This window comes from Oratosquilla oratoria, chromosome 32 (assembly GCF_046742065.1).
Source record: "Oratosquilla oratoria isolate Oo_2021 chromosome 32, ASM4674206v1, whole genome shotgun sequence".
NCBI classification, from domain to species: Eukaryota; Metazoa; Arthropoda; class Malacostraca; order Stomatopoda; family Squillidae; genus Oratosquilla; species Oratosquilla oratoria.
In genome coordinates, this window is record NC_134808.1 from 5,276,272 (window position 1) to 5,303,917 (window position 27,646).

Below are 27,646 nucleotides of genomic sequence, written 5' to 3' on the forward strand. Positions count from 1 at the left end.
GGGCGAGGTGGTACAGGGCAGTCACAGACTACGAGCTCCTTGTACTTCCTCGCTACACACCTAGAAAAGTGGAAACTCTGCTCTTCCGTCTGTGGCTGGAGGACCGTTGTTTCTGACAAATAAACAGAAACTCCACAAATCATCCCTTTCTCTTCTCTGTTCCAGTGTTGATAGATGTAATTTCTCCAATCTTTGTTTGTATGTCAGATATGACAGTGTAAGTGCCATTTTTGTCGCTGCTCTTTGGATTCTTTCTAATTTTTATATGTTCTTTTTTTGTACTAGGTGCCCAGAGTGTTGCAGCATATTTTAGTTTAGGTGTTATTAGTGAGAAAGCTGTAGGAAAGGGGAAGGATGTTTTTGGGGCTTTTATGGATCTGGAAAAGGCTTATGATAGGGTAGACAGAGAGGCACTGTGGGAGGTTATGCAGATTTATGGGATAGGAGGAAAGCTTTTGGGAGCTGTCAAGAGTTTTTATGAGAGTAGTAGAGCATGTGTCAGGATTAGAAATGGAGAGAGTGAGTGGTTTGAAGTAAAGGTGGGACTTCGTCAAGGATGCGTTATGTCGCCCTGGCTGTTCAACTTATACATGGATGGGGTGGTGCGAGAGGTGAATGCTAGGGTAGTGGGTCAGGGATTGGAGATGGTTAAAGAAAATGGAGAAAGGTGGGAGGTGAGCCAGCTGTTGTTTGCGGACGACACTTCGCTTGTGGCGGGGTCAGAGGAGGGATTGAGGAGGCTGGTGGCAGAGTTTGGGAGAGTATGTGATAGAAGAAAGCTAAAGATAAATGTGGGTAAAGGTAAGGTGATGAGATGTACAAGGGGTGAAAGTGGCAGTAGACTGGAAGTGAACTTTAAGGGAGAGCGACTGGAGGAAGTGGATAGTTTTAGATACTTGGGTGCAAGTGTAGCAGGAAAAGGTGGAGTGAAGGTGGAGGTGGAATGTACATTGAGAGAAGCGAGTAAATGCCTTGGTGGTTTAAAGAGTGTAATGAGGAATAGACATTTGGGAATGGATGCGAAGAGGAGACTGTATGAAGGAGTGATTGTGCCAACAGCACCGTATGGGGGCAGAAACGTGGAACATAAGAGAAGAAGAGAGAAGGAGTTTGAATGTGTTTGAGATGAGGTGTCTGAGAAGTATGGTGGGGGTTACTAGGCTGGATAGAGTGAGAAATGAGGAGGTGAGGAGGAGAACAGGGGTGAAAAAGGATTTGGGAGATAGGGTTGATGAAAGAGTATTAGGATGGTTTGGACACATGGAAAGAATGAGTGAAGAAAGACTAGTAAAAGAGGTATGGAAGGCAGATGTGGAGGAAGTGAACATGAAGGGACGTCCTAGGATGAGATGGATGGATGGGGTGAAGGGGGCTTTGGGGAAGAGGGGAATGTCTGTTGGGGAAGGAAGGGAGAGGACGGAAGACAGAGGTGAGTGGAGAATGGTTGTATATGGATGATGTGACTGCATGAGGAGAAATGGGCGGGGGGGTGGGGGTGGGGTAGTATGTATAAGTAAATTTTGACGCAGCCCGAAGGGATTTCTCCCCGTCCTCGCCTTATATGCAAAGGGGGACGGAGAGGGGGGGTCGCCAATTAAATGAAGCGGCCTTGCTGTGGATGTACTGTGTCTTGCGACACTGCTTCTGACCCAGGGCGGTGGGCAGGGTGCAGGGATGACCCGTCATCCAGGAGGTGCTCAGATGAGAGGGAGGGTGGGAGGGGTGTGGAGTGTATTTAGGGATGAAATGGGTGGGAGTGTTTTTATGCCTTTCCCTTTTTGGCTACCTCCCTTGGAAGGGGGAAAAAGCCTTGGTATATGTATGTATGTATGTTATTAGTGTAACCACTTTTTTTTTTTTTTTTTTTTAACCATCTCCTCATCCATGTAGTCGAAGGCCACTTTCATTAATCTTGACAAGTTAAAAGTCTCTTCAACTGATTTATTGACATGTTTATCAGGTGTCAAGTCACTTGAGATTCCAGAACCCTTTTTAATCGACTCTGAGTTCCTTGTTTCTAATTTTATATTGACCTGATACTCTATTTTTGCTTTTTCCAAATTCCATTATGCTATATTTCTTAATGCTGAAGTTCATCTCACATTTCTGACTCCATTCCCATATTTTGTCTAGGTCTTCTTGTAGCAATCTTCTTCTGTTCTTACTCTCGAGTAATTTGGCATCGTCAGCAAAGAAATTAATGTAACAACTTACTCCCTCATCCATATCATTCATATATATGGCAAACATAAAAGGAGCCAATACAGAGCTTTGCGGGACGCCACTTTTCACATCTTCCCAGTTCGAATTTTTGTCTCTAAGTACTACTCTCATTTCTCTCCCAGTTAAGAAATCCTCCATCCATTCCAGTAGCTTACCTTGTATTCCTATTATTTCAATTGTTCTTATTTATTTTTTATGTGGTACTTTGTCAAATGCCTTCTGCAAGGGACAATCTGCCCAGCCATCTCTTTCTTGTATTATCTCAATTAATTTCGAATAAAAGCAAATTAAGTTTATGGCACACGATCTTCCACTTCTAAAGCCAAATTGTTTAGGGTTTACTATTTTATTTTCTTCCAAGTGTTTGGTCCATTTGTTTCTGATGACTTTTTCGCATATTTTTGCTACTGTGCTTGTAAGGGATACCCGTCTGAAGTTTGTAGGATCTTCCCTATTTCCTCCTTTATATATTGGTACTATGTTTGCACTGTATGGGGTAGAAACATGGAACATGAGAGAGGAAGGGAGAAGGAGTTTGAATGTGTTTGAGAATAGGTGTCTGAGAACTATGATGGGAGTTACTAGGCTAGATAGAGTGAGAAATGAGGAGGTGAGGAGGAGAACAGGGGTGGATAGGGAGTTGGGAGATAGGGTGGATGAAAGAGTATTAGGATGGTTTAGACACAGGGAAAGAATGAGTGAAGAAAGACTAGTAAAAGAGGTATGGAAGGCAGATGTGGAGGGAGTGAACATGAAGGGACGTCCTAGGATGAGATGGATGGATGGGGTGAAGGGGGCTTTGGGGAAGAGGGGAATGTCTGTTGAGGAAGGACGGGAGAGTACAGAAGACAGGGGTGAATGGAGAAAGGTTGTATATGGATGATGTTGTGATGTATGAGGAGGAATGGGTGGGGGGATGGGGGGGTGAGGTAGTATGTGTGAGCAAAATCTGACGCAGCCCGAAGGGATTTCTCCCCGTCTTCTCCTTTTATGCATAGGGGGATGGAGAGGGGGGTCGCCAATTTAATGAAGCAGCCTTGCTGTGGATGTGCTGTGACTTGCGACACTGCCTCTGACCCAGGGCAGTGGACAAGGTGCAGGGATGACCTGTCATCCAGGAGGTGCTAAGATAAGAGGGAGGGTGGAGGGGAGTGTATTTAGGGATGGAATGGGTGGGAATGATGTTATACCTTTTTCTTTTTGGCTATCCCTTGAAAGGAGGAAAAGGCCTTGGTATATGTATGTTTGCATCTTTCCAATCTTGCGGTACCTTTCCTTCGAGTGAGAAGTTTATTGTATAATTTGTCTGTCAGTTCGTCTATACACTCTTTCAGTATCCAACTTGCAATTCCATCTGGTCCATGCGATTTCCTGACATCTAGGTTTTTTACTTGGTCTTTTATTTCTTTTTGTGTTACCTTCATTTCTTTCATTTTGGGTGATCTTTCTTGTTGTCCATCTTCCCAAAATTGTGAGCTCTCAATTGTAAAAACAGATCTGAAATGTCCGATCATGACTTCTGACATTTCCGTGTTATCTATAAATTCTTTATCTCCTTCATGCAATTTCACTATTTCATGTATATCCTTTAGTTTTTCATTTATATATCTGTAAAAGAGTTTAGGTTGATCCTTACATTTGCCTATATCATCTTTTTCATAATTTCGTTTTTCTTTCCAGCATATATTCACATATTCGTTCCTAAGTTTAATATATGTTTGCCATTTTGATGTTTTTTGTCTTCTTTCCATTTTCTCCAGTCTTTGTCTTTGTGAATGAAGCAATGCAATCCCTGGTGTATGCCCCCAATTGACGATGACCCTTTAACCCAGTGTTTCTCAATCAGGGTTCCCCAGAACCCTAAGGTTCTGCAAAAGCTCCCTAAGGGTTCACAAGAACAAGAGAGATAAACTAATGCACTTTTGATTTTTGCATTTAATTTCATGTACTTAATATAATTAAACACGCACAACATATTCTTGGTTATTGTAATAATGATATATAGACCCTATCTAACCTATTATTATGATGAAAGTAAGATGAAAAAGACATGGTATATGTTGTTTTCTTTTTTTTTTGCGCAGGGGTTCCTTGAGACATGCAATTTATTTCAAAGGTTACGCATGGGTAAAAATGTTGAGAAATGCTGCTCTAACCTGTTACATCAAAATCTAGACCTCGAGAAGTCCATGTCCCCACAATGGCCCATCCCTGTCTAGCCAAACCAACATCAAGAATATAAAATAATATAAATCAATGGTGCAACATTGTCCAGTGTCAAGGTACTGTCAGTCATAATAAATGCATCAAGTTCCCCATTTTCTTGCTGCATTACCTCCGACCCAGGCACGGTAGTAAGGAACAGGGATGATCCTTCATCCACAAGGTGCTGAGAAAGGAGTGACAATGAATGGGTTTTTTGATGGGTGTACTGCTTTGACTCAAGACATCCCGTTTATAAGGAGGAAAAGGGCTTTTGGTATATGTGTATTCTTATTCCAAACACTGGATTTTTTCATCTTTGGGCTCCAGCGAGAACCAACCATCTGACAACAATCCTTAGGTTTGTCTGTAGATAAGATTTTTTTCCCCATTTTCTGTGTGGTGTTGATATGTTCTTCTGAAAGGGAGTTCATGCCAAATGGTGCTTAGCTTTGTGCTCAGTCTAGGGAACAACTACAATAACTGATTGAAATACATGTCTGTATCACACAAAGCACTATAAAAATTTATCTACTTCATGGCAAACTTTTGATCCACTGTATAGGTAGTGAGTGAGTAAGTGGTTCGAGGTAAAGGTGGAACTTCGTCAGGGATGCGTTATGTCGCCCTGGCTGTTCAACTTGTACATGGATGGGGTAATGCGAGAGGTAAATGCAAAGGTAGGTCAGGGATTGGAGATGGTTAAAGAAAATGGAGAAAAGTGGGAGAAGAGCCAGCTGTTGTTTGCGGACGACACTGCGCTTGTGGCAGGATCAGAGAAGGGATTGAAGAAGTTGGTGACAGAGTTTGGGAGTGTGTGTGATAGAAGAAAGCTGAAGATAAATGTGGGTAAAAGTAAGGTGATGAGATGTACAAGGGTGAAAGTGGCAGACTGGAAGTGAGCATTAAAGGAAAGCAACTGGAGGAAGTGGATAGTTTTAGATACTTGGGTGCAAATGTGGCAGGAAAAGGTGGAGTGAAGGTGGAGGTAGAATGTAGACAGAGAAGCGAGTAAATACCTTGGTGGATTAAAAAGTATAACGAGGAATAGACATTTGGGAATGGATGCTAAGAGGAGACTATATGGAGTGATTGTGCCAACAGCACTGTATGGGGCACAAACATGGAACATAAGAGAGGAAGAGAGGAGGAGTTTGAATGTGTTTGAGATGAGGTGTCTCAGAAGTATGATGGGGGTTACTAGGCTAGAAAGAGTGAGAAATGAGGAAGTGAGGAGGAGAACAGGGGTGGAAAGGGGGTTGGGAGATAGGGTTGGTGAAAGAGTATTAGGCTGGTTTGGACGCAGGGCAAGAATGAGTGAAGAAAGACTAGTAAAAGAGGTATGGAAGGCAGATGTGGAGGGAGTGAACATGAAGGGATGTCCTAGGATGAGATGGATGGATGGGGTGAAGGAGGCTTTGGGGAAGAGGGGAATCTGTTGAGGAAGGACGGGAGAGAACAGAAGACAGGGGTGAATGGAGAATGGTTGTATATGGATGATGTTGTGATGCATGAGGTGGAATGGGGGGTGAGGTAGTATGTGCGAGCAAAATTTGATGCAGCCCGAAGGGATTTCTCCCCGTCTTCTCCTTTTATGCATGGGGGGACGGAGAGGGGGGGTCGCCGATTTAATGAAGCGGCCTTGCTGTGGATGTGCTGTCTTGCAACACTGCTTCTGACCCAGGGCAATGGACAAGGTACAGGGATGACCCATCATCCAGGAGGTGCTAAGGTAAGAGGGAGGGTGGAGGGGTGTGGAGTGTATTCAGGGATGGAATGGGTGGGAATGATTTTATGCCTTTTCCTTTTTGGCTACCTCCCTTGTAAGGAGGAAAAAGCCTTGGTATATGTATGTATAGGTATAAAAAATGCATCCCAGGTTTCCATAACTTTATTCAGAGTCACATAATTGTGTAAAACAAGACTGAACATAGCCACTGGCTTTTGTGCATTTATTTATCCTCTTCTTGTGGATGAACAGCATCATGCCTCTCACAAAACAAGGAAGCCATAGATTGTATATGGGAGTCATGATCACTTGTTGCATAATTAGTAAAGGTCACTCTTCTGTATTGGGGGGGGGGGTGTTCTGTAATGATACTTCTTGGGCTGAGAACCACCCCATCAAACATACATTGGATTAAGGCAAACACCCCTACTTGCAGCTACAAAAACAGCACAACAAAATGACATAAACTTAAGATAAATTTAAATACTTATTTCATTAAATTGATGAAAAAAGAGAGATAAAAGATTAATAAACTGAAGACAACCACATACTTTCATTTAATTTACAATTTGCACAGGACAAAGTACCATATAATTACAAATTACATACTGCAATGGCACTAAATGTAAAACAATAAATTCATCCAAATAATACAAACCCAATGATGCTTGTCCTGTCCCAATGTACAGTATATGACAGGTACATCACATTTATGAATCCAAAACAGGTCAACTATATGAAGGTATTTGTGAACATAGAATGAACCAGATTTTCAGACTTGGTGTCTAGTCCAATAATGGGAATAATTTGACTTGTTAACCAATTTCATGGCATGCATGCAAGCTTAATAGCTTGCTGTGGTATAACTCCACCATCATTACTACCCAACATACAATTCTATTGTAGGAAACACCTGAAAATCTTGCCAATACTTTATTTGTGACATTCACTTTATTAATTTCTTCTGGGTATTGCCAGATTGGAGAGATCCCCTCCTACAAAAGATAAAGCATTTCTTGGTTTACCTTTTGGATGTGATCTTTGATCTGTGTATCTATTCTGGGTGTCACCAGATTTTATTCAGCTCAAGAATGCCCATTCCCCAGCCAAAGGACGATGAAGGTCCTGTCCACCCAAGCTGTGGTTGGCCAACTTCTGATCTGAATAAAATTGTATGGCATTCACCAGAGCAATATTTACACTTGCTGTTATTGTTATGGACTTGTTTACCAGTGCTACAATTGTCATAGTAGTGCAAGGCTTAATCTGTAGATGGTAGCAATTGTTCTTTTATATACTTTATTTCTGGCCTGTGCCAAATATTCAAATTTGGCTACTAAAGAAAGGCTCCAGACATTGAAGGGTTAACTGGTGGAAAAACATTAGTTTCTCCTGAATTAGTTGGAGCTGGTGGGGTTGTGCATAAGAGAAACACCTCAATGTGCATAAACTGACACTGGTGTAAGGTGGTAATGTCCGCTTGCCTTTATATCATGGGTTCCCGCCTCTGGGTAAAAGTTACAAAATGGAATCATTTGGACCTTTGTGTGATAATGGATGTAGTTCAATTAAAGGAATACTACATTTACACAAATAACATGTAAAAATTATTAAGATGGCCAGACCACATCTGAACACCAATAAGGTCTGTGTACTAAAATCAGACCATATTCTAACAACAACAAGAGCCATGTACTAAAACTAAGTTTCAAGGAACTGCATCTCAAAGGTCTCCTCTACAATTATGGAAGTGCTCATTACATGGGGTAATGGGTAATATTAGGAAACATGAAATCATGGTAAGGAACAAGAAAAGGCTGGGAACCCTGTTACTCACTGGGTCTAAGGCTTGTACTCTATTCTACCCTCACAAATGCTGCAGTTCGATTACCTTTATTTAATAGGTGAACTTGCCGAGTTTGTAAATATACAAAAAACCATTTATCATGTGCCTCTCATATGATTCTCTCATCCTATTTTTTAACCAATCTATGAATGCTTGCTTCTCTTCCACAACCTTCTCTGCTTCATCACCCCACCACTTACTACCAATGTTCCCTCTAATTTTTTGCTGAGTGCATAGGAATTTGCTTGTGTGTAAACTTTGCATTCTCTGAAAAGTATGTGCGGCACACCTGTGTGAGTCACCATCTGATCATTTAAGCAAATATACACAATTTGTAAGTTTGTGCATATTACCTCCACAGTAATGATCTCAAATCATATAAACAGTATATTTCAGCCTCTGAGAAAGCAAATAAGATTCTAGGACTGACTGTGCAATCCTTTGATTTTAAAAGCCCATCTCTCATTAACAAGCTACATAAATCGTTAGTCCATCCACACTTGGAATATACTGTCTCTGCATGGTCAGTGAATCTCATTAAAGACATTGACAGATTGGAAAAAAGTACAATGGCAAGCCACAAAACAGATTCCAAATATAAAAAATAAATCATATGAAAATTGACTAAAACATATGAATCCATTTTCCCTAAAAAACCAGACTGAGAGGTGACTTGATACAGGTCTAAGATTCTAAAGGGGATTGACATCAAGTGACAAAATTTTTTACAATGAATGAGAATCTGACAAGAAATAGGTTTAATTTGGAAGTGGGTAGAAACAACTTCGCCAATCACGTAGTTAATGAATGTAATAGACTTCCTGCATAGGTACTGTAATGTAATTTAGTTCGAAACCAAGATTCGTTTAGATAAACATCTCGGCAGGATGCTGTCATGACTGCCATTTATTTTATATTTGTCTGTTTACTTTCATTTATTATTTGTCAATTTATCATTATTTATTATTTGCCTGTTTGTTTATTATCTAACTGTACCTATGTATCTATTTTATTATTTATGTTATTATAATTTTTATTTAATTTTTTTATAATTATATTATTATTTTTTTTTTTGCATCTGACCTAGTTATAAAAGGTCTCCTGTCAGCATGCTCTGCCTTTGTAATCCTTTGTAATGAAGGGGGGGAGGGGGAGAGAAAGCAATTATTGGTTTGGTGGCTGGTAAATTACCATATTTTTTGAGAATTCATAAGTTGATGTTTGAGTGGAACTTCTTTATTGAATGGATTTTAATATAATTTGAAAACCTTGTGTGCATGCATTTTTTTATGTGTGCTAGCTGTAAAACGTATGTGTGAGCGCACATGCACACAGCTTAAGAGGGAACGTTGGTCACTACCTTTCCTTCTATTTCCTCAGTGAATATTATGGGAGAGATTGGAGGAAGTGGATAGCTTTAGATACTTAGGTGTGAATGTAGCAGGAAAGGGAGGAGTGGAGGAAGAAGGTAGATTGAGAGAAAGCAAGTAAATGCCTTGGGGGATTAAAAAGTGCATTGAGAAATAGACATTTGGGAATGGATGCTAAGAGGAGATTTTATGAAGGAGTGATTGTGACGACAGCACTGTATGGGGCAGAAACATGGAACATAAAGAGAGGAAGACAGGAAGAATTTAAATGTTTGAGATGAAATGCCTGAGAAGTATGGTAGGGGTTGCTAGTCTGGATAGAGTGAGAGACAAGGCGAGGAGGAGAACGGGTGGAAAGGGAGCTGGGAGATAGGGTTGATGAAACAGTATTGGGATGGTTTGGACACATGAAAAGAATGAGTGGAGAAAGAGGTGTGGAAGGCAGAGGTGGAAGGAGTGAACATAAGGGGGACCAAGGAGGAGGTAGATGAATGGGGTAAAAGGGGCGCTGGGAAAGAAGGGAATGTCTGAGTATGGATGATGCTGTTTTGCATAGAAGGGAGTGGGTGGGGATGGGGAGTATGTGTGAATGATATTTTGACATAGCCCAAAGGGATTTCTCCCAGTCTTCTCTTTTTCTGCACGAAGGGATGGGGTGGGGGGTGGGCACTAATTAATTGGTGCAGCCTTTCTGTGGATGAGCTGTGTCTTGCTACAATGCTTCCTACCCAGGGCAGTGGGCAAGATGCAGGGATGACCAGGAGGAGCAAGATGAGGAGGGAGGGAGGGGTGGGGGGTGAATATGAGCAGAGTATGTGGGGATAGAATGGGTGAGAGTGGATTTGATACCTTTGTTTTTGGCTACTTTCCTTGTAAGGGGGGGAAATAGCCATTGTTATATGTATTTATAATGTAAACACCACATTTTAGACTTGGAACTAAGTAGATCTTACTTTATCTCCACCCACTGACTCTTCAATAATTCTCCTCAACTCTCCTGCTAAGATGGTCAATTTGTATATTTAACTCGAGCAGCAATAAGGCAATGTTTTTCAGTATTAATCTTACACAAAGATTCAGCCCCATGAACTGGAACTTGGTCCACAGACTAAGCACAGGACCTTAACTGTAGGTCCAGTAGTTGGCTCTTGCCAGTTTCCTAGATGCTCCAGGGCTATTGTAAAGGGGACTCTTGTATAAATTTTGAAGACCAAAGGGAGTCAAGTCTATCATAAACATCCCTTTTGTGATGAAAGGTACATCACTTCTATGCAGCTTTACTTATGCATTGGAAATATCTCACATTTAAAGGCTTAAAAATGTCTGCTGTGAACCTGGAACAAGCAATGACCAAGGAGTAAACCATGAATGGGATTTTAAATAATCTGTGGTTCTCCTATATTTGGAATACAATTTCTAAGGCCACCACTATACAACACATTATTCTTACTATCTTTTTTCTTTTCTTTTCTTTTTAATAAAGCTAACCTCCACCAATGCTTAAAATTTGGGTCTACTGGTTTTCAGTAACTGTCAGGATTTGTCAAGCATTGATACCAAAGTACATCTTGCACTGTAAAGCACCAACCACAAAATACACTTCATACTTTTAAAGTGTCTGCTAGATACACTGACCACAAAATATGTCACTGTGAAGCTCTGTCACCAAATATATTTCATATTGAGAGGCAGTTTGTAAATACCTCTTTTATTGTTATGCAATTATTTATTTAATGTACTATATTGTGAAGCATAAGATATGTCTGGAAAGAATGTCTTACACAAAGATTTCTGTCATATGTGAACCTTTATCTTTTCCTGACCCATGAAACCCCTGAATGCTGATAATCTCAATAATAACCAATAGAGAGAACAGGGTAAATACCAAAATAGAATACAATTAAATGAAAAAAGAAAATTATAACAATAAAGATAATGATAATACATTGATACAAAATAAACACAAATTATTTCCTACTGTTGCCCAAATGGTCCTACATTTCTACCAGTTTGGTATCATAAATGACCGTGAATCACAATTATCTAGATATAGAATATGCTGAGCCCAGTTTTAATGCCTGATTCAAATTAACTCAATTCAACCCTGTAAACCTGTGAAGCCAAAAGCACATTGCAATAAACTTGTAGCCTCTTTGCAAATAAACAACCCAATTGTCCCCATACTGTATAAAAAATAAATAAATAAATAAAAAGAAAAAATTAAATAAAAATACTACTACACTTCAACTGATTCAACAACCCTATTAAGCTACCTAGAAATATCCCTTGGTTTTGTTACCCTGAGCTTACAAGCAACAATATACAAGTAATGAAAGGCTTTTTTCTTCCAGGCCAAACCGTCCCACTGGAAAGCCGAACCAAAGCATTTCAGTCTTGACCAGGGAATCAATCATTCAATCATCAATCTGTTGCCCTAGTTTTCTCTTGCAGAAGGTATGTGGCCCCAGGATGTTGGTCATAGCCACTGGTTCTGCCCATAAGTCACTAAGAGACTAGAGAAAATGGTCTTCAGCTGCACTACAATCAATGTGTAGGTTATGGGATGTAAATCATGGTCAAGAGGATTGTACACTTGTTAGTTTCACACCCTATGTACTTGATCACTGAAGTCTCTTGTGTAATGAACTGCTCCAAACTTATGTTGCTACTCCTTCTACAATTGATTGCTTTGCTAAATGTGATATGATATGGTTTAACGTCACAAACTTCCCCCTATCGGAAGGTATCTCTAAAACATTTTGCTTCTTTATAGCCAGACATTTTTTTTATCAACCCATAACCTAGGCATACTTTATGGGTTTCATTTAGTTATTCCAAAATTATTATATTCAGCCAATGAACCCTGAACTGAAAGGTGTTGAAACTTCAGTACAATCTACCCGAGATACTTTTTAATCTGGGACTTGCCTCAGATTTTTTGTCAGCATTGACCAGAAAAACATCAATACAGTTTACCATCACATTGAAAAGTCTATCTGCAAACTGCAAATCTTGCTCAATTCTCCATGCTTTTCATCTTCAAAACATTTACGACAGTTGCATACCACGTCAAACTTTCTCCTTCTATGTCTATACGACCCAAACACAAATTACAGATTCTCCTATTCATTCTGATTAACTTTCCCCATCTCTCAGTCTTTGTAAAAATTTATTAACTTTATTCACTCAATGACAAACTTTTCATGTAAATCACCTCAATATACATTATATATTCCTTTTTAACTACGACTATTGTGTAGCCACAATCACATAATACAATAATGATGAACTTGGAATGAAACTAAAATTGGGAATATAATAGCAGCAACAGAAAAATAAATGATATTTCAAATTTTCAATAAAAATAAAATTCCAAAAGGTGATGGAGAGCAACATCCTGATCACATCAGCAACTAAAGATGACTGCAACTTCTCAACACAAGTTATAAAAAATATACAACTTACTTTTTTCAAAAGCAAAGTTCCAACAAGTTACCATTGTAAAAAAAAAAAGAAAATAAAAATAAATAAAACCATACAAACAGTATTGCCAGTGAAAAAATAAGCTTTTTCTCTTTTACAAAACAACCACAGCTACATCTTGTATTTTCACTATTATCCAAAATATCTTTAGAATTCTGAGGCACTAATTTGCAGAACTGTCAAGACGCAGCATTTGAACCTTTGCAAGAACGAATAAATCTTAAACAAACTGGGAAAAATATAAACTTTTCAGTCTTATATGTATAGCTGCAAAAAACAAAAAACTTGTACAGTAGAACCTCGGATCTTGACCACAACATGTTCTAGAAAACTGTTCCAGAACTGATTTGGGTATGGACCAAAAATGTTTACTGATCTACTGCATACAGCTTTATCAGGGTGATACTTTTCCACAAAACTTTGTATTTCACCCCTTGGCTCTGTTCAGGTTGCCCGAGAGCAGATTTGCTTGACTTGCGAGACATTCGAGAACCAAGGTTCTACTGTAATTTCATACCTACAGCTGCAAAAAACAAGACCTTTCTTGTGTCTACATTGTAAATATGTAACCAGTGCTAAAATTACTCATAGATCAACAACACAAGCTCATCCACGTACTTACAATGCAATACAAGGAAAATGATGAACTTAATTTTATACATATGGCTCCAGGGACCAAAATTTTTCATTATCTACAATGTTAAAATACAACTAGCACTGTACAAATATTTTTGCCAACCAATGACCTAATCTTGTTAATTTATGTGGTAAAAGAAACAGAAAATGTACACAAAACAAACACACACATAGAGGAGTGAGTGAAATATAAAGAGATAATCCACTTCACACAGCAGTACTGAGAAAACCTTTCAACTGTATAACTATCCTTACCAATTGATCATGGACTCCTGAACTTATTTAACTGTAATACTGAGATTTCTTGAATATGACTCAAATGAGAGTGAGGAACAGCTCCAAGAACATGAAAAACTTGCATTTCCGTTGCAAAATGGGTTATAGCAACACCATTTAAAAGGTACTTATAGGTACTTACATGTAGTTAGTCTTAAGCAATAAATTTCCAATTCATAATTGAAGACTTTGAAGCCTTTCATTCAAACATAGTTATGGTGTAAGTCTTGAACCATGCTATGATTTTACAACAGATACATATTATATATATATATATATATATATACACACACACACAAAATTGTTGCTGGTTGGTACATTTTTGAGTAAATATTGTAAAGAAAAAAAAAAAAGAAGAAAAAAAAAAAAAAAATTGCCAACAAATTTCATATTTGTGTAGTGAAAATAATAATCTGGTTCAAGACTTTTGCCAGCTACTGCACAGTCACCCACTAAAATACTGGGCTCTCATGGAAAAGAAAATGAAAAGAGAACTCCTGACTTTCCATGAATACACCTTCCATCTTCATCCTATATTTTGCAATCTTAGTATGCCTGGTCACTGATATTCTTTATATTTTTCAAATCACAGGTATAAATACCTTAGACTTCTATGATAGGTCACCCAGTAGTGTTCAAAAAGATTATCAAACCTCAACTCTATGTCCAGATTTCTTACCATATTGAAGATTTTTTTTAACATATACTGTAATTACTGGGAAAATTTGGTGTTACTATGCCAACTCTACTGTCTAATAAAAACAAACCAAGTTTTTAATCAATGTTCAAGCTAACACATCAACATTTTCAATTAATATTACCAAAAATAATTTACATAATTTACATACAGTAAGCTCTTTCAGTATCTTAATCTAACATTCTTTGAGGAAAGTCAACTTTCTGTTAGTGAAATGTATCTTCATCTTTGGAAAAAAAATCACAGGCAGATAACTGTACGTCACATAACATGCAATCATTCCGCATTTCATTATCTTAAGAATAATTTGGTCCATAGCAAAAGATTTCAAATAAACGAGCCTCATCTTAAACAAAGGGATTTAGTAGTCCTAATGATATGCTGCATACATCAAACAAAATCACCCACATCAAATCTATGACTAACATCTTCAAATTAATTCAGAACATGGCAGATCACTGGTTTAGCATCCACAGTCAACATAAATATGCACAATGAGAAATGAATAAAATGCAAAACAACTTTTGCATCTTCATTCCACAACGCAAGTAGCAAACCAAGGTCCCTCTTCGTGCTTTCCGCACCAATTCTACAACTGACCATACATTTATGATTACTGAACCATTTTACTATGAAAGCCCATGATAACTGAGAAAGTTTATACAAAAGAAAAGAAAATGAATAATAATTAAAATTGACTCAACCTCATTGAAACTATCTGACCAATGACCCTTCTGTTCCCTACAAGCCACCAAAAAACTTTTTGAAGACCCATATTGCAGTAACATTAAAATATCCAATAACAATGATTTGTAAAATGCTACTAGTTTTAAACAAAATTGTGACCAAATGAAAATCTGCACAGCTGAGGGGAAACTGGTAATCTTGAAGGTAAAACCAGTCCATGCTCTTAATTTGGAGGCATGCACAAGACTATGGTTTGCCGAATCATTTTCTATAATTAGTGCAATGCTTCAAATAACATCTCGGAGTGTGTACATGTCCATCATGGAAAAATGACCTGGTAAACAAGACTACTGGCCTCAGCTGTAAACAGATCCAACAAGATTTATAAATACAAAATTTCTTTACAGTAAGAACACAAGTGTCAAGCTCACAGCACTTGGGTACAGAGAGAAATGGGCTAAACCAATGAAGTTTGGGCTTGTACATGGGAACACAGAGGCATTGAAAGATGTTGATAAAACATTGATTAAAAGAAATTAAAAATGCGTAGCTCTGAGAAATATTCTATCAAGTTTTGCAAGGAAGCAATAGTAAAATGAAACATAGTTGAAAAAGGACACCAGCATAGAAATTACAAAGCATATTCAAGAGAAAGAGTTGAATTATGGTCAAGATGGGTCAGAGCTACGCCAAGGTAGCAACCCATACTTTAACTCCTTTGCTACAATGATGACCTTTTCAAGATTGTGGTCTGGCTAATACCATGCAATTTTGTTCAGCTTAGGATAGGACCCTGCATGGAAGGGGTTAAAAAATTTCCTTTTCCAATTACTTTACTTATCATTCATGAATTACACATTAGAAACTTAAGGATCGTGTATAATTCCATTCATGTGTTCAAACCCTAAGAAATAGATGCCAAACTTTTGTAATAGGAAACATTGTTGCACACTGGAATATTGCACCCCAACAACCACATCTGATTAACATCACTCACTAGCTTTTTCTTACTACAGAAAAAGCTGCCTATAACCAATAGAAACAACATACTATGAGTACAATAATATAATGGCACTCCTTGTATGTATGTCTACATACCTTTACAACCATTCCAAACAAAGGTTTGGTCAACAAATCATGTAAATTATAAACTTAGTAAAAAGGGGATAGAGAGTAGGCAGTTCAGTCTCTTTATTTGACTGGCATTGTTGACTTGAGGTGATTGATCTGATCTTCCAGTTCCCTTATCTTGCGATCTTTAGCCACCACCTGTCTTCGTATCAGCTTTAATTCTTCGCACTGGGCAGTGTAGGCTCGTCGCAACTGTAAACCAATAAATCATAAATTACTGAATATTGCATGAAAAAGATTGAGACTTTTCAAATTAAATACAAGATATAAAAACAAGGGACAATCTTTCTTGTGAGATCTATATTAGAAATTTTGGACTTAAGTACTGAGCAGTCATTATCTAACATAAGCAATCATTATATATTTTTTCAAACCTACATTTTTCTCAACTTTTCAACTATTATCCACACTGAGTGGCTATAGAATGTTTCAATTTTGCAAAATACATTTGGGAATAGATAAAGTTCAGGAGCACAGGTTTACTAACAACTATATAATAACAACCAGAACAATAACTGTTGCCTCAAATTTCAGACTGGAAATCTGCAGCCCCACTGTAGCAACAGTCCTTAGCCCCTCCAAGACCTTTGAATTCTTGACTGTGTTGCATTTCTGTGGATCAGTTTCTGTCACCAGCTAGCATGGCGGTAGCATATCCAAAAACTCCCCAAATCTGAACACCCTGTAGCCCAATAAGTTCAGATGTGGGAGGGATTACTGTATTTGTAGGTTGTTTGTTTTGTTTCCCATCACACCAAGCATAGAGAAAGGTGAATACAACAGACTCTCAGGGCTGCAAAACCAGATAGAGGTAAAGGTGTTGTGAGGTTTTAAGGATGAGCAATTGTGAGATTATTCTCTTTGAAGTCCACCTCACAAGATTACCATTGATGAGACCAATGACTGAAACCTGCAGGTGGTGAGGCTACAACATATATCAACAAAAATCATCTATGCTGCCCATCTTTAAAACTTTCCAACATACCTATATACGTTTATGCAGTTCTGAAGGGCTGACACTATCTCTGGATTGAGCCCAAGATCTCTACAAACATTGTATTTCCTCCATCTTTTCCTATAAGGAAAGCTATCTATATACCAAGAGCTCCCCCCCCCCCTTTCAAGGGAGGGAGCCAAGTCAAAGGCATACTCCCACCCATTTCACTCCTCTCCACCTCTCCCATCTCAGCTCCTCATGGATGATGGGCTAGCCCTGCATCCGCCAACTGCCCTGGATCAAATGCAATGCAGCAAGGCACAGCATATCCACAGCAAGGCCACTTCACTCAATCTGCAACCCCTCCTTTCTGTCCCCTCATGCAGTATAAGAGATGGGAAGAAATCCCTTTGGGATGTACCAGAATATCATTCACACATAAGCATCCCCCATCCCCCCCTTCCTTGGACAACAGTATCATCCATACACACAGAGTGATATATACATGGAATAAATTAGACAAAGAAACAGTGTGTGCAAACACTATACAAGATTTTAAGAAAAAACTTGATGCTGAGAGATACAAAAACGGGTCACCACGAGCATAGCTCCCTTCCTGTATAATACAACTAGGTAAATACACACTCCACTCATCCCTACCTCCTGCGATCTCCCTTGCTCAACAGACATTCCCCTTTTGCTCAGCACCCCTTCACCCCATCCATCTAATCCTCAGTCATCCCCTCAAGTTCACTACCTCCACCTCTGCCTTCCACACCTCTTTCACCAATCTTTCATCACTCATTCTTTCCATGTGTCCAAACCATACCAATAATCTTTTAACTACTCTATCTGGCATCTACTTTTCCACTTCCACTCTCCTCCTTACCTTGTTTCTCACTATCTAACCTAGTAACCCCTACCATACTTCTCAGATATTTCATCTTAAACACACACAAACTCTTCCTCTCTTAAATTCCAAGTCTCAGCTCCATACAATGCCATAGGTACAATCACCCCTTCATACAATCTCCTCTTTGCATCCATTCCCAGTTGCCTATTTCTCATAACACTTTTTAATCCCCCAAGGCATTTACTTGCTTCTCTCAATCTACAATTTACCTCCACCTTCACTCCTCCCTTTCCTGCCACATGTGACCCCAAATACCTAAAGCTATCCACTTCCTCCAGCCTCTCTCCTTTTAGACTTAGTTAAGGTTTATTCAACAATATAAAATACAATTTATACATACATATATACAAATTTATTTTTACAAAATTAGTTGTTGAAAAGGGAGAGCGAGAAGCAAAGCTTATGGGGAGTTGCTCTCCCTTCAAGGATTTTTTTATTTATTAATTTTTGTTACATGTTAGTATGATACATACATACACACAAATATACATACACATATATACACACACACACACAATGAGATGCGACACGACGACCGCTAACTCCGAACTTACTTCCAACTCACTGCTCATAACTGAAAATATTATCCCCTTCCTACTACATGCTGGTGGCATAGAAACTTCTGGCACCAACACAACACAGACAACAGTCCAAATTCTCTTCCCTGAGATACCTCATGACAGGCCTGGAGACTAACAGAAACTGCATGACTGTTTCCAGTGAAAGTTAAAATAACCATTATTATTATCATCAGCCCCTACCCAGATGGATGATAATGAGAAAATTTCATAACATTCACATTTTTTATACAAAAGCTTGATCAAAACACCCAACCAATCAAATACATATAATTTCAACCTCATATGCTGAATACTATCTGGTTTATATTGCAGAATAACAACCTTGATATATTTCAACACAAATTCCTTATTCACTATATTGTATGGCTCACACTTTGCAAGCAAATCAAGTGTCAGAAAACTTTACCACTTCACACACCACAGTATTCAAATACTCTGATTTCCTATATATGTTGTAGTGGGGTGAATAAATCAATATATCAATCTGATGTCCTGATTCTATAATGCTGGATACCCATGACACGGGAGAAATGAATGAACCAATGGCTGAAACAATATCATTGTTATCAGGATTGCATTTCACTTCACTGGAAACCTGAAGCCTTGGAGTAGCTAGCAATGATCCATTTTTTCACAGATCTCTCAGATATGAAATATTGCAATAATATTTGTATTGTATCTATGTAGGATTGTGAGAACTTTATTTACTATGTAATTAACTACAAATTTGGTAAATAATTACACAACCTTGAGTACCTGCATTTGTAATCAAACATCATCAAAAATAAGTAAATTTACAGTTTACATCATCAGCTATTATTTGCATAACAAAATGAGGAAAAAACCTTGTGCCTTATACTCCTTGATATACCAAGTATAGACTACCTCTCTCCAATTGATACTACATTTGCCATTTTCCAGTCCTCTTCCGAAGAACAATCTGTTGGCATATATTGTCCACCAAATATTCTCTGGATTCTTTAATATTCAATCTTGAACCTCATCTAAGTCCTTGAGAAGCTAATTTACTTCTCACTCTTCTATTTCTATAATGTTTATTACATATTTTGTAGTTACTTCCTTCTTTTCCCTGAAATCTGATACCAACTGGAAACTTTCATAATTTCAGCTTTTTTTGCTTCTACATATACTACCCTTTCTACTTCTAGCTTGAATATTCCTTGTGTCTTAGCTTGCCATTTACAAATTTATAGAATAGCTTAGGTCCATCTTCACATTTGTCAATGAGGTGGGATGAGTGAGGTTGGGTGGTGATGCTGAGGTTTTTGTCACTAATGCAAACAGAGGTGACTGTGGAGCCCAATTCTTGAAAATACATACATATACCAAGGCTTTTTCCCCCTTCCAAGGGAGGTAGCCAAAAAGGGAAAGGCATAAAAACACTCCCATCCATTTCATCCCTACATACACTCCACACCCCTCCCACCCTCCCTCTCATCTGATCCCACTTGGATCATAAGAGGCGAGAAGAAAGGGACGGGGAGAGGGACTAGGCATCCTTCTCCCTGTAGCCCCACGGGGCACATACCCTAAAAAGAAAAATTCTTGAAAATAACTTTGAAAATTGTGTAACTGACAAATTCTTGGAGAATTGGGCTCCAAGAATTTGGTTGGGCAGACTGTGCCTTTCTGGACCTACAAAAGGCATTTGATAAGGTACCACACAAGAACTAATAAGGAAGATAGAATCAATAGGTGGCATCAGAGGAAAATTATTGGAATGGATGAAAGACTTCCTGACTGGGAGAAAAATGTGAGTAGTAGAGACAATTTCTCAAATTGGGAAGAAATGATAAGTGGTGTCCCGTAAGGATCAGTACTGGCCCCGATCATGTTTGCTATATACATAAATGACATAGACGAAGGAGTAGTGTGTTATATGGATTTCTTTGCAGACGATGCAAAAATACTGAAGAAAGTACAAACATAAGAATGAAGGAGACTGCAAGAGACCATAAGGCCTACACTAGGCAGCTCTGTATCCATCACCACCTGTCATCCCCATCCATAAAGTTGTCTAATCGTTTCTTAAAACAACTGATAGTTTCAGTGCTTACTACATGGTTACTAAGTTTATTCCATTCGTCAACCACCCTATTAGTAAACCAATTCTTGCCTATTTCCTTTTTAAATCTAAATCTGTCCAGTTTATAACCATTACAGCAAGTCCTGCCCTGTCATTTTAATATGATGACCTTGTTTGCATCACCCTTGTTAAAGCCTTTGATCCACTTGAACACCTCTATTAGATCACCCAACACTGCGTGAAAAATTCAATTTTTTTTTTTTATTGCATAAATACATAGTAGGGATCTTGCTCTAGATGCTGGTAAAGTGTTTTTATCGTACCACCATTTTTAAAGGGTTTAAAGGGCCTACCCTCCCTTCCCCCGGCAGCCACATGCTGCGCACGACCATTGTTTACATACGTTTTGACAATATTTTACCCTATTTTTTTGCTTTTGATACACTCAAAGTTTTCTCATACGTCCGGCATGCACGTGAGTATGTGGTGTGAGGAAGTTCAGCCTGCACAACTGGCAGTGGCCTGAGCCTTACAAAGTAAAGGACATGTACACATTAGCTTGCCGCATTCACTAATTTGCCGTGTGAAATTCGCATCCATTTTTCAGTGAAGAGATATTTGAAGATATTAGCCTTGCCTAAGCTATCCAAACAAAAGGCACACTTGCAGAAGATAAGAACGTCTACATTAGCAACTCAAGGGGAGAAAGAAAGAACCCCAGCATCAACTTTGTTATCACCACCTCCGCCACCACTAGTACTCCCTCCAGCAGCTCTCTCCCTTCCATCTACATCCACATCCTCAGCACCTGATCCTCTGTCCTCTACACCTATATCAGACAAGTTGTCTCTACGCAAACAACTGTTTGCTAACAAGTGGCTACAAGGATGCCTCCTTGTTGCAACACCTTGGGTTTAGAGTCTCAAACCTCACAGTGATGTCCCTATTGCAGCAAGAGCCTGTTCCAATACCAGAAAGGAAACCCAAGAAAAGAAAGAGAGCTGAATCACAGCAATCAGACTACCTTGCTGGGTCATTCTAGACCAAGAACTCAAACTTTGCGACAAAGAGTGAGGTGGCAGCTAATGAGACCCTCACTTTGAGTGAATAATATCCTACACTGTAGGAGGGTACAAAGTGCCTGAGTTACTTGAAAGATGCAAAATCATCATGAAAATACAATGGAACCTGTTTTCAATGGGTCTTAGGAGGACCAATGTAAAATTTAGTCAAACTAAGGAAAAAAAACTTTCACTCATTTCTGAAAAATGTAAGTTTTTGATACTCAAAGTCTATCTCCTCCCTCAATTTTCAACCGATTTTTACATATGATGTCTCTATTAATAGCTAGATAAATGAAAAAAATAAAATAGAGAGTTTTTTTTGCATATGTTAAATAACTTTTTTTTTATAACGTGTCAAAGTCAAAATTGCTTTTTTTTCGATAATTTTTTTTATATATTTTTTCCTCGGGGTTAAACAAAGATATTAAAAAAAGCTTTCTATTTTGTTTTTTTATATATGTAGAAGATTCTTTTGCTGTAAAATGAAAGACATCGAATAAAAATTGTAAGAGGAGATAGGATTTGAAAGAAGCCCAAAAATATGGTATTTTTTAAGTTTTTTATTAAAAAATAAAAAACTACTTGTCAGATCTGAATAAAACTCATGCTGTGAAGGTTTCCTTAGACCTAGATATCACTCAGAAAAAATCAGCAAGATCCTTCAGAAAAAAATATTTTGGGCGGGGGGTCCCCTTAAGGTGCCTAAGCCTCTCTTCATAAGGCAAATTTCTGATTCCATGTATCATTTTGGTCATTCTTCTCTCTACTGATTCTAGTGGAGGAGGATTGCAACTCATTACAACAAGAATTGGACAAGATCTGGAAATGGACTCAAAAGTGGGAAGTGAAATTCAATATCAAGAAATGTAGTATAATGGAATTTGGAAAAAGTAAAAACAGAATATTGAGAGATTATAAAATTGGTGAAGAGGTAAAAAAAAAAAAAAATACATACATACATATACCAAGGGAGGTAGCCAAAAAAGAAAAAGGCATAAAATCATTCCCACCCATTCCATCCCTAAATACACTCCACTCCCATCTTAGCACCTCCTGGATGACGGGTCATCCCTGCACCTTGTCCACTGCCCTGGGTCAGAGGCAGTGTCGCAAGGCACAGCACATCCACAGCAAGGCCGCTTCATTAAATCCGCGACCCCCCCTCTCAGTCCCCCCATGCATAAAAGGAGAAGACAGGGAGAAATCCCTTCGGGCTGCGTCAAATTTTGCTCACACATACTACCTCACCCCCCATCCCCCCACCCATTCCACCTCATGCATCATAACACCATTCATATACAAAAAAAGTAAACTCAGAAAAAGACTTTGGAGTGATGATTAGCAAAGACATGACACCGGATAAGAATATTAATGAAATAGTCGGAGAAACCTATAATTTATAGAGGTCAATGAAAGTGGCATTTGCCTATTTGGATGAGGAAATTATAAAAAAATATTTCAATTACACTAATAAGACCAAAACTAGAGTACGCAGCAACACTATGGACACCCAGTACCAAAAAGAATATAAAGAAGTTAGAAAGAATACAAAGTGCAACAACAAAACTGGCACCAACTCTTTCCAAAATGACATATGAACAAAAAACTGTCCAAATTAAATTACCAACTCTGGAGCAAAGAAGGGAAAGAGGAGATTTACTATCTATAGAATTATGAAAGGAATGGAAATCTTAGATAAGAATGACTTATTGAAATGGGGCAATGGAAAAACAAGAGGCAAAAAAAAAAAAAAAAAAAAAAAAAAAAAAAAAAAAAAAAAAAAAAAAAAAAAAAAAAAAAAAAAAAAAAAAAAAAAAAAAAGATAATTACAGAAGAGATCTGGAGAAAAAAAAAATCCCATACAGAGTGATAGATATTTGGAACAAATTAGACAAAGAAACAGTGTGTGCAAACACTATTCAAGATTTTAAGAAAAAAGTTGATGGTGAGAGATACAAAGACGGGTCATCACGAGCATAGCTCCCTTCCCGTATAATACAGCTGGGTAAATACACAATGTTCAAAGTCCAAGGGCTTTTCAACCCCTTATAAGGGAGGTAACAAGTACTCACTCCCATTCACCACCCTTTCCTCCCTCTCATCTTAGCTCCTCATGAATGACAGATCATCCCTCTATCTCGCTGCCCTGGGTCAATAGCAATGCAGCAAGACACAGCACATCCACAGCGAAGCTACTTCACTTAATTGGTGACCCCTCCCTCTTCCTCTCATGCAGAAAAAAAGAGAGGGGCTGCATCAATACATCATTCATACATAACCACTCCCTATCCCCCCATGCCCACCCCCTCCCTTCCTTGCATCAAAGTATCACCTATTCATAGTCATTCTCGATTCATCCCTACCTCCTGCCTTCTCCCTTCCTTGCTTAATGCCCTCTTCACCCCATCCACCCATCCCATCCTCAGTCATTCCCTCAAGTTCACTTCCTCCATCTCTGCCTTCCACACCTCTTTTACTAATCTTTCTTAACCATCTCAATACTCTTTCATCAGCCCTATCTGCCATCTACTTTTCCACCCCCATCTCTCCTCTTCACCTCATTTCTCAAACTATCCAACCTTGTAACACCTACCATACTTCTCAGACATTTAATTCAAACACGTTTAAACTTTTCCTCTCTGCCTCTCTTAAATTCCAGGTCTCTGCCCCATGCAATGCCATTAGCACAATCACCCCTTCATATGGTCTCCTTGTTACATCCATTCACCAATGCCTATTTCTCATGACACTTTTTAATCCCCCCAAGGCATTTACTTGTTTCTCTCAATCTACAATTTACTTCCACCTCCGCTCCTCCCTTTCCTGCCACATGTGACCTCAAATACCTCAAGCTATCCATTTCCACCAGCCTTGCTTCCAACTTACTGCCATCCTCTAATCTTGTACATCTCATCACCTTACTTTTACCCAGATTTACCTCCAAATTTCTCCTATCGAATACCTTCCAAAAATCTATCACTAACCCCCTTAATCCATCCTCTGACCCTGCCACAAGTGCAATGTCATCAGCAATCATCAACTGACTCACCCCCCACTTTTCTCTATTTTCTTTAACCATCTCCAGTCCCCCACCCATTACCCTCGCCTTTACATCCCGCACCACCTCATCCGTGTACACATTGAACAGCCACGGTGACATGACATCCCTGTTGCACCCCCAACTTTACCTCAAACCACTCACTTTCTCCATTTCTCATTCTAATGCAAGTTCTACTATGCTCATAAAAACTCTTGACTGCACAACTTTCCCCCAATCTATCTGCAAAACCTCCCACAGTGCCTTTCTCTCTACATTGTCAAACTTTTTCCAAATCCATAAAGGCCCCCATAAAAAACACTTAACTTTTGCTAAAACTTTCTCACATATCAAACCCATATACATAACTAAAATTTTTATGCATCTGAAATGAAACTGTAATTCACCTTTGTGTACTTAATACGACCTTGATATGGAATGAGATTTAAGCATCTGGGACACATGAATATATGCAGCTCAGTCAAATTTACATAAGTACTATTTTACAGTACAGTGGTGAATAAGGGTAACTTCCATCTTATCTTCCATCTACGAGACCCACCAGTATAAGACATTTCATTACTTGTCATTCGTTGCTTAAACTAACTGTATTCCTTAGCCTGACTTCTTAAAATTATATTATATATATATATATATATATATATATATATATATATATACTGGAAAAATGAAATTGGAAAAATATGATAACTGCTGAACTTATGAACAAGTTTGGAGTATGAAAACCTGTATGTACAGACATTTTAATGTTAATAACATAAATCATATATTTTTATTTCTTAACAACTGAATTTAAGAGATTATGACCAAGGGCAGGCCTGAAAGGAGCATCTTGCCTAGCATACTGAACAATGTAACAGTCCAGTAACTGTTGCAGTTCTGCCAGTCCCATTTCTCTTTCTAGATATGGGAAGCTGTCACTTTGAAGGTCAGGCAAGTCCAACTGCTCAAGTACTTGGCAAAGAGACCTTCACACAATACCATACACACTTTTTGATGCAGCATACTAGCACTACCACAGTTTAATATCACTCCTAGATTTAACATTCATTAATTAATTTGCATTACCCACTTTATTCCATAGTCCCATTGTGACCTTTGATGGCAAAAGTGCTGTTGATGAAGTACATGTTAGGGGAAATCTCTTGTAAAGGAACCATGATGGTATATAAATTGGAACACATTTCTTGTTTAAATGAATACATATATAAAGCTAACATGAATCTGGAATGGCACAAATAGTGTCAAGAGATCAGAGTTTATAATACATTATTGCACTGACATCTTTCCTAATCTTTGATTGACTGGCTGATATAAAATGAAAGATTATGATTTGTACTGCATATGTGTATGCCAAGGATTGAAATAGTCATGTTCTCACATTTTATAAACAAATGGTGAATGACTTAAAAGGCTTCCACATTAAATATCACCATTCACATACAGAATATTCTAAAATTGCCCTTACATGCATACACAAAATAATCTAAATATCACCTACTACAAAAAAGTAAAATATTCATGTTCTAAACATAGTATACATTTGCAAAATCTACTACAAGCTCTTCACAGTGCATAAACAGAAACATGTTAGAGTACAGACTTTGATGGCAAAGGTACCTAATTTCCTGACATTCCACCATAAAGCCCTTTTCTAATAGGAATGAATACACAAACACAATAAGGGATTCTTACTCAATCTTGACCAGGCAAGTCTCCAATGTAGGTATTTGGTGGTCCCCACACATTTTTCTATGTCAACTGTTGTTGTGCAGCCTGTCTCAGTGTAGCTTGTCCTCTGATGGTCCAATATCCTATTCAATCACCCACCAATCTCCATCCATATTTCCCAATTTATGCTCCTGTGCCTAGTGGTGGTGTTGGAGTTGAGTGATGTATGCAGCATCTATTGCCCTTCTGGCCCTTATGAAATGTGTTGGTCCCATTCTTTTGTGGGAGGTTCCTAGTCTTGTCTAAACATCTCACCCAGGTGATGTTGACCATGTGTGGTGAACGTCAGTATTATATTTTGTCACTGAACTTTTTAATACAGAGTTGTTTGGTTGGCTGCGTGTCATACTCTATAAACAATTAACAAAACTGTCTGGCTACGTCGTCACAGTCTGTTTGGGACAGGTCGGAATAACAGTCATGACTATGTAAGTTAATTCCTTTCCCCTACTTATTCAATCATTATGTAAATATCATATACTATGTCTTATATAATCCATTGTCTACTCATATGATGAATTCTGTATGTTCAGTAAATGGTATGTAAGAAATACTGTATAAACTGAAGCATTTTCTGTCTCCACATATATTCTATTATATTATGGGGACGGAGAGGGGTTCACCGATTTAATGAAGCAGCTTTGCTGTGGATTTACCTAGCTGTATTTACCAAGTTGTGTTATACAGGAAGGGAGCTATGCTTGTGGTGACCCGTCATATCTTTCAGCATAGTTTTTTCTTAAAATCTTGAATAGTGTTTGCACACACTTTTTTTCATCTAATTTATTCCAGGTATCCAGTGCTCTATGTGGATAGCTATATATATAGGTATATATATATATTTTTTTAGATCTCTTCTGACCCAGGGCAGTGGGCAAGATGCAGGGATAATCCATCATCCAGGAGGTACCAAGATAAGAGGGAGGGAAGAGGGTGGAGGGAAGTGGAAGGAATATGTTAGGGATGGAATGGGTGGGAATGGATTTTATGCCTTTGTTTTTTGGCTACCTCCCTTATAAGGGGGAAAAAGCCTTT

The 27,646-nt window shown here is 38.4% G+C and overlaps 1 protein-coding gene across 8 annotated transcripts in view; it reads right to left on the reverse strand.

Annotated features, from left to right (window-relative positions):
* Positions 1–9,057: 9,057 nt before the first annotated feature.
* The window catches only part of LOC143041743 (coronin-1A-like), a 195,162-nt gene continuing 176,573 nt past the window's right edge, over positions 9,058–27,646 (reverse strand). For 7 of the 8 annotated variants that reach the window (XM_076213760.1, XM_076213759.1, XM_076213757.1 and 4 more), the window contains one exon: positions 9,058–16,472. In XM_076213760.1, coding sequence (XP_076069875.1) covers positions 16,341–16,472 — 132 coding nt within the window. In that variant the 3' untranslated portion in view covers positions 9,058–16,340. The remainder of the gene's footprint in view (positions 16,473–27,646) is intronic. The other variant, XM_076213764.1, reaches the window with a different exon arrangement.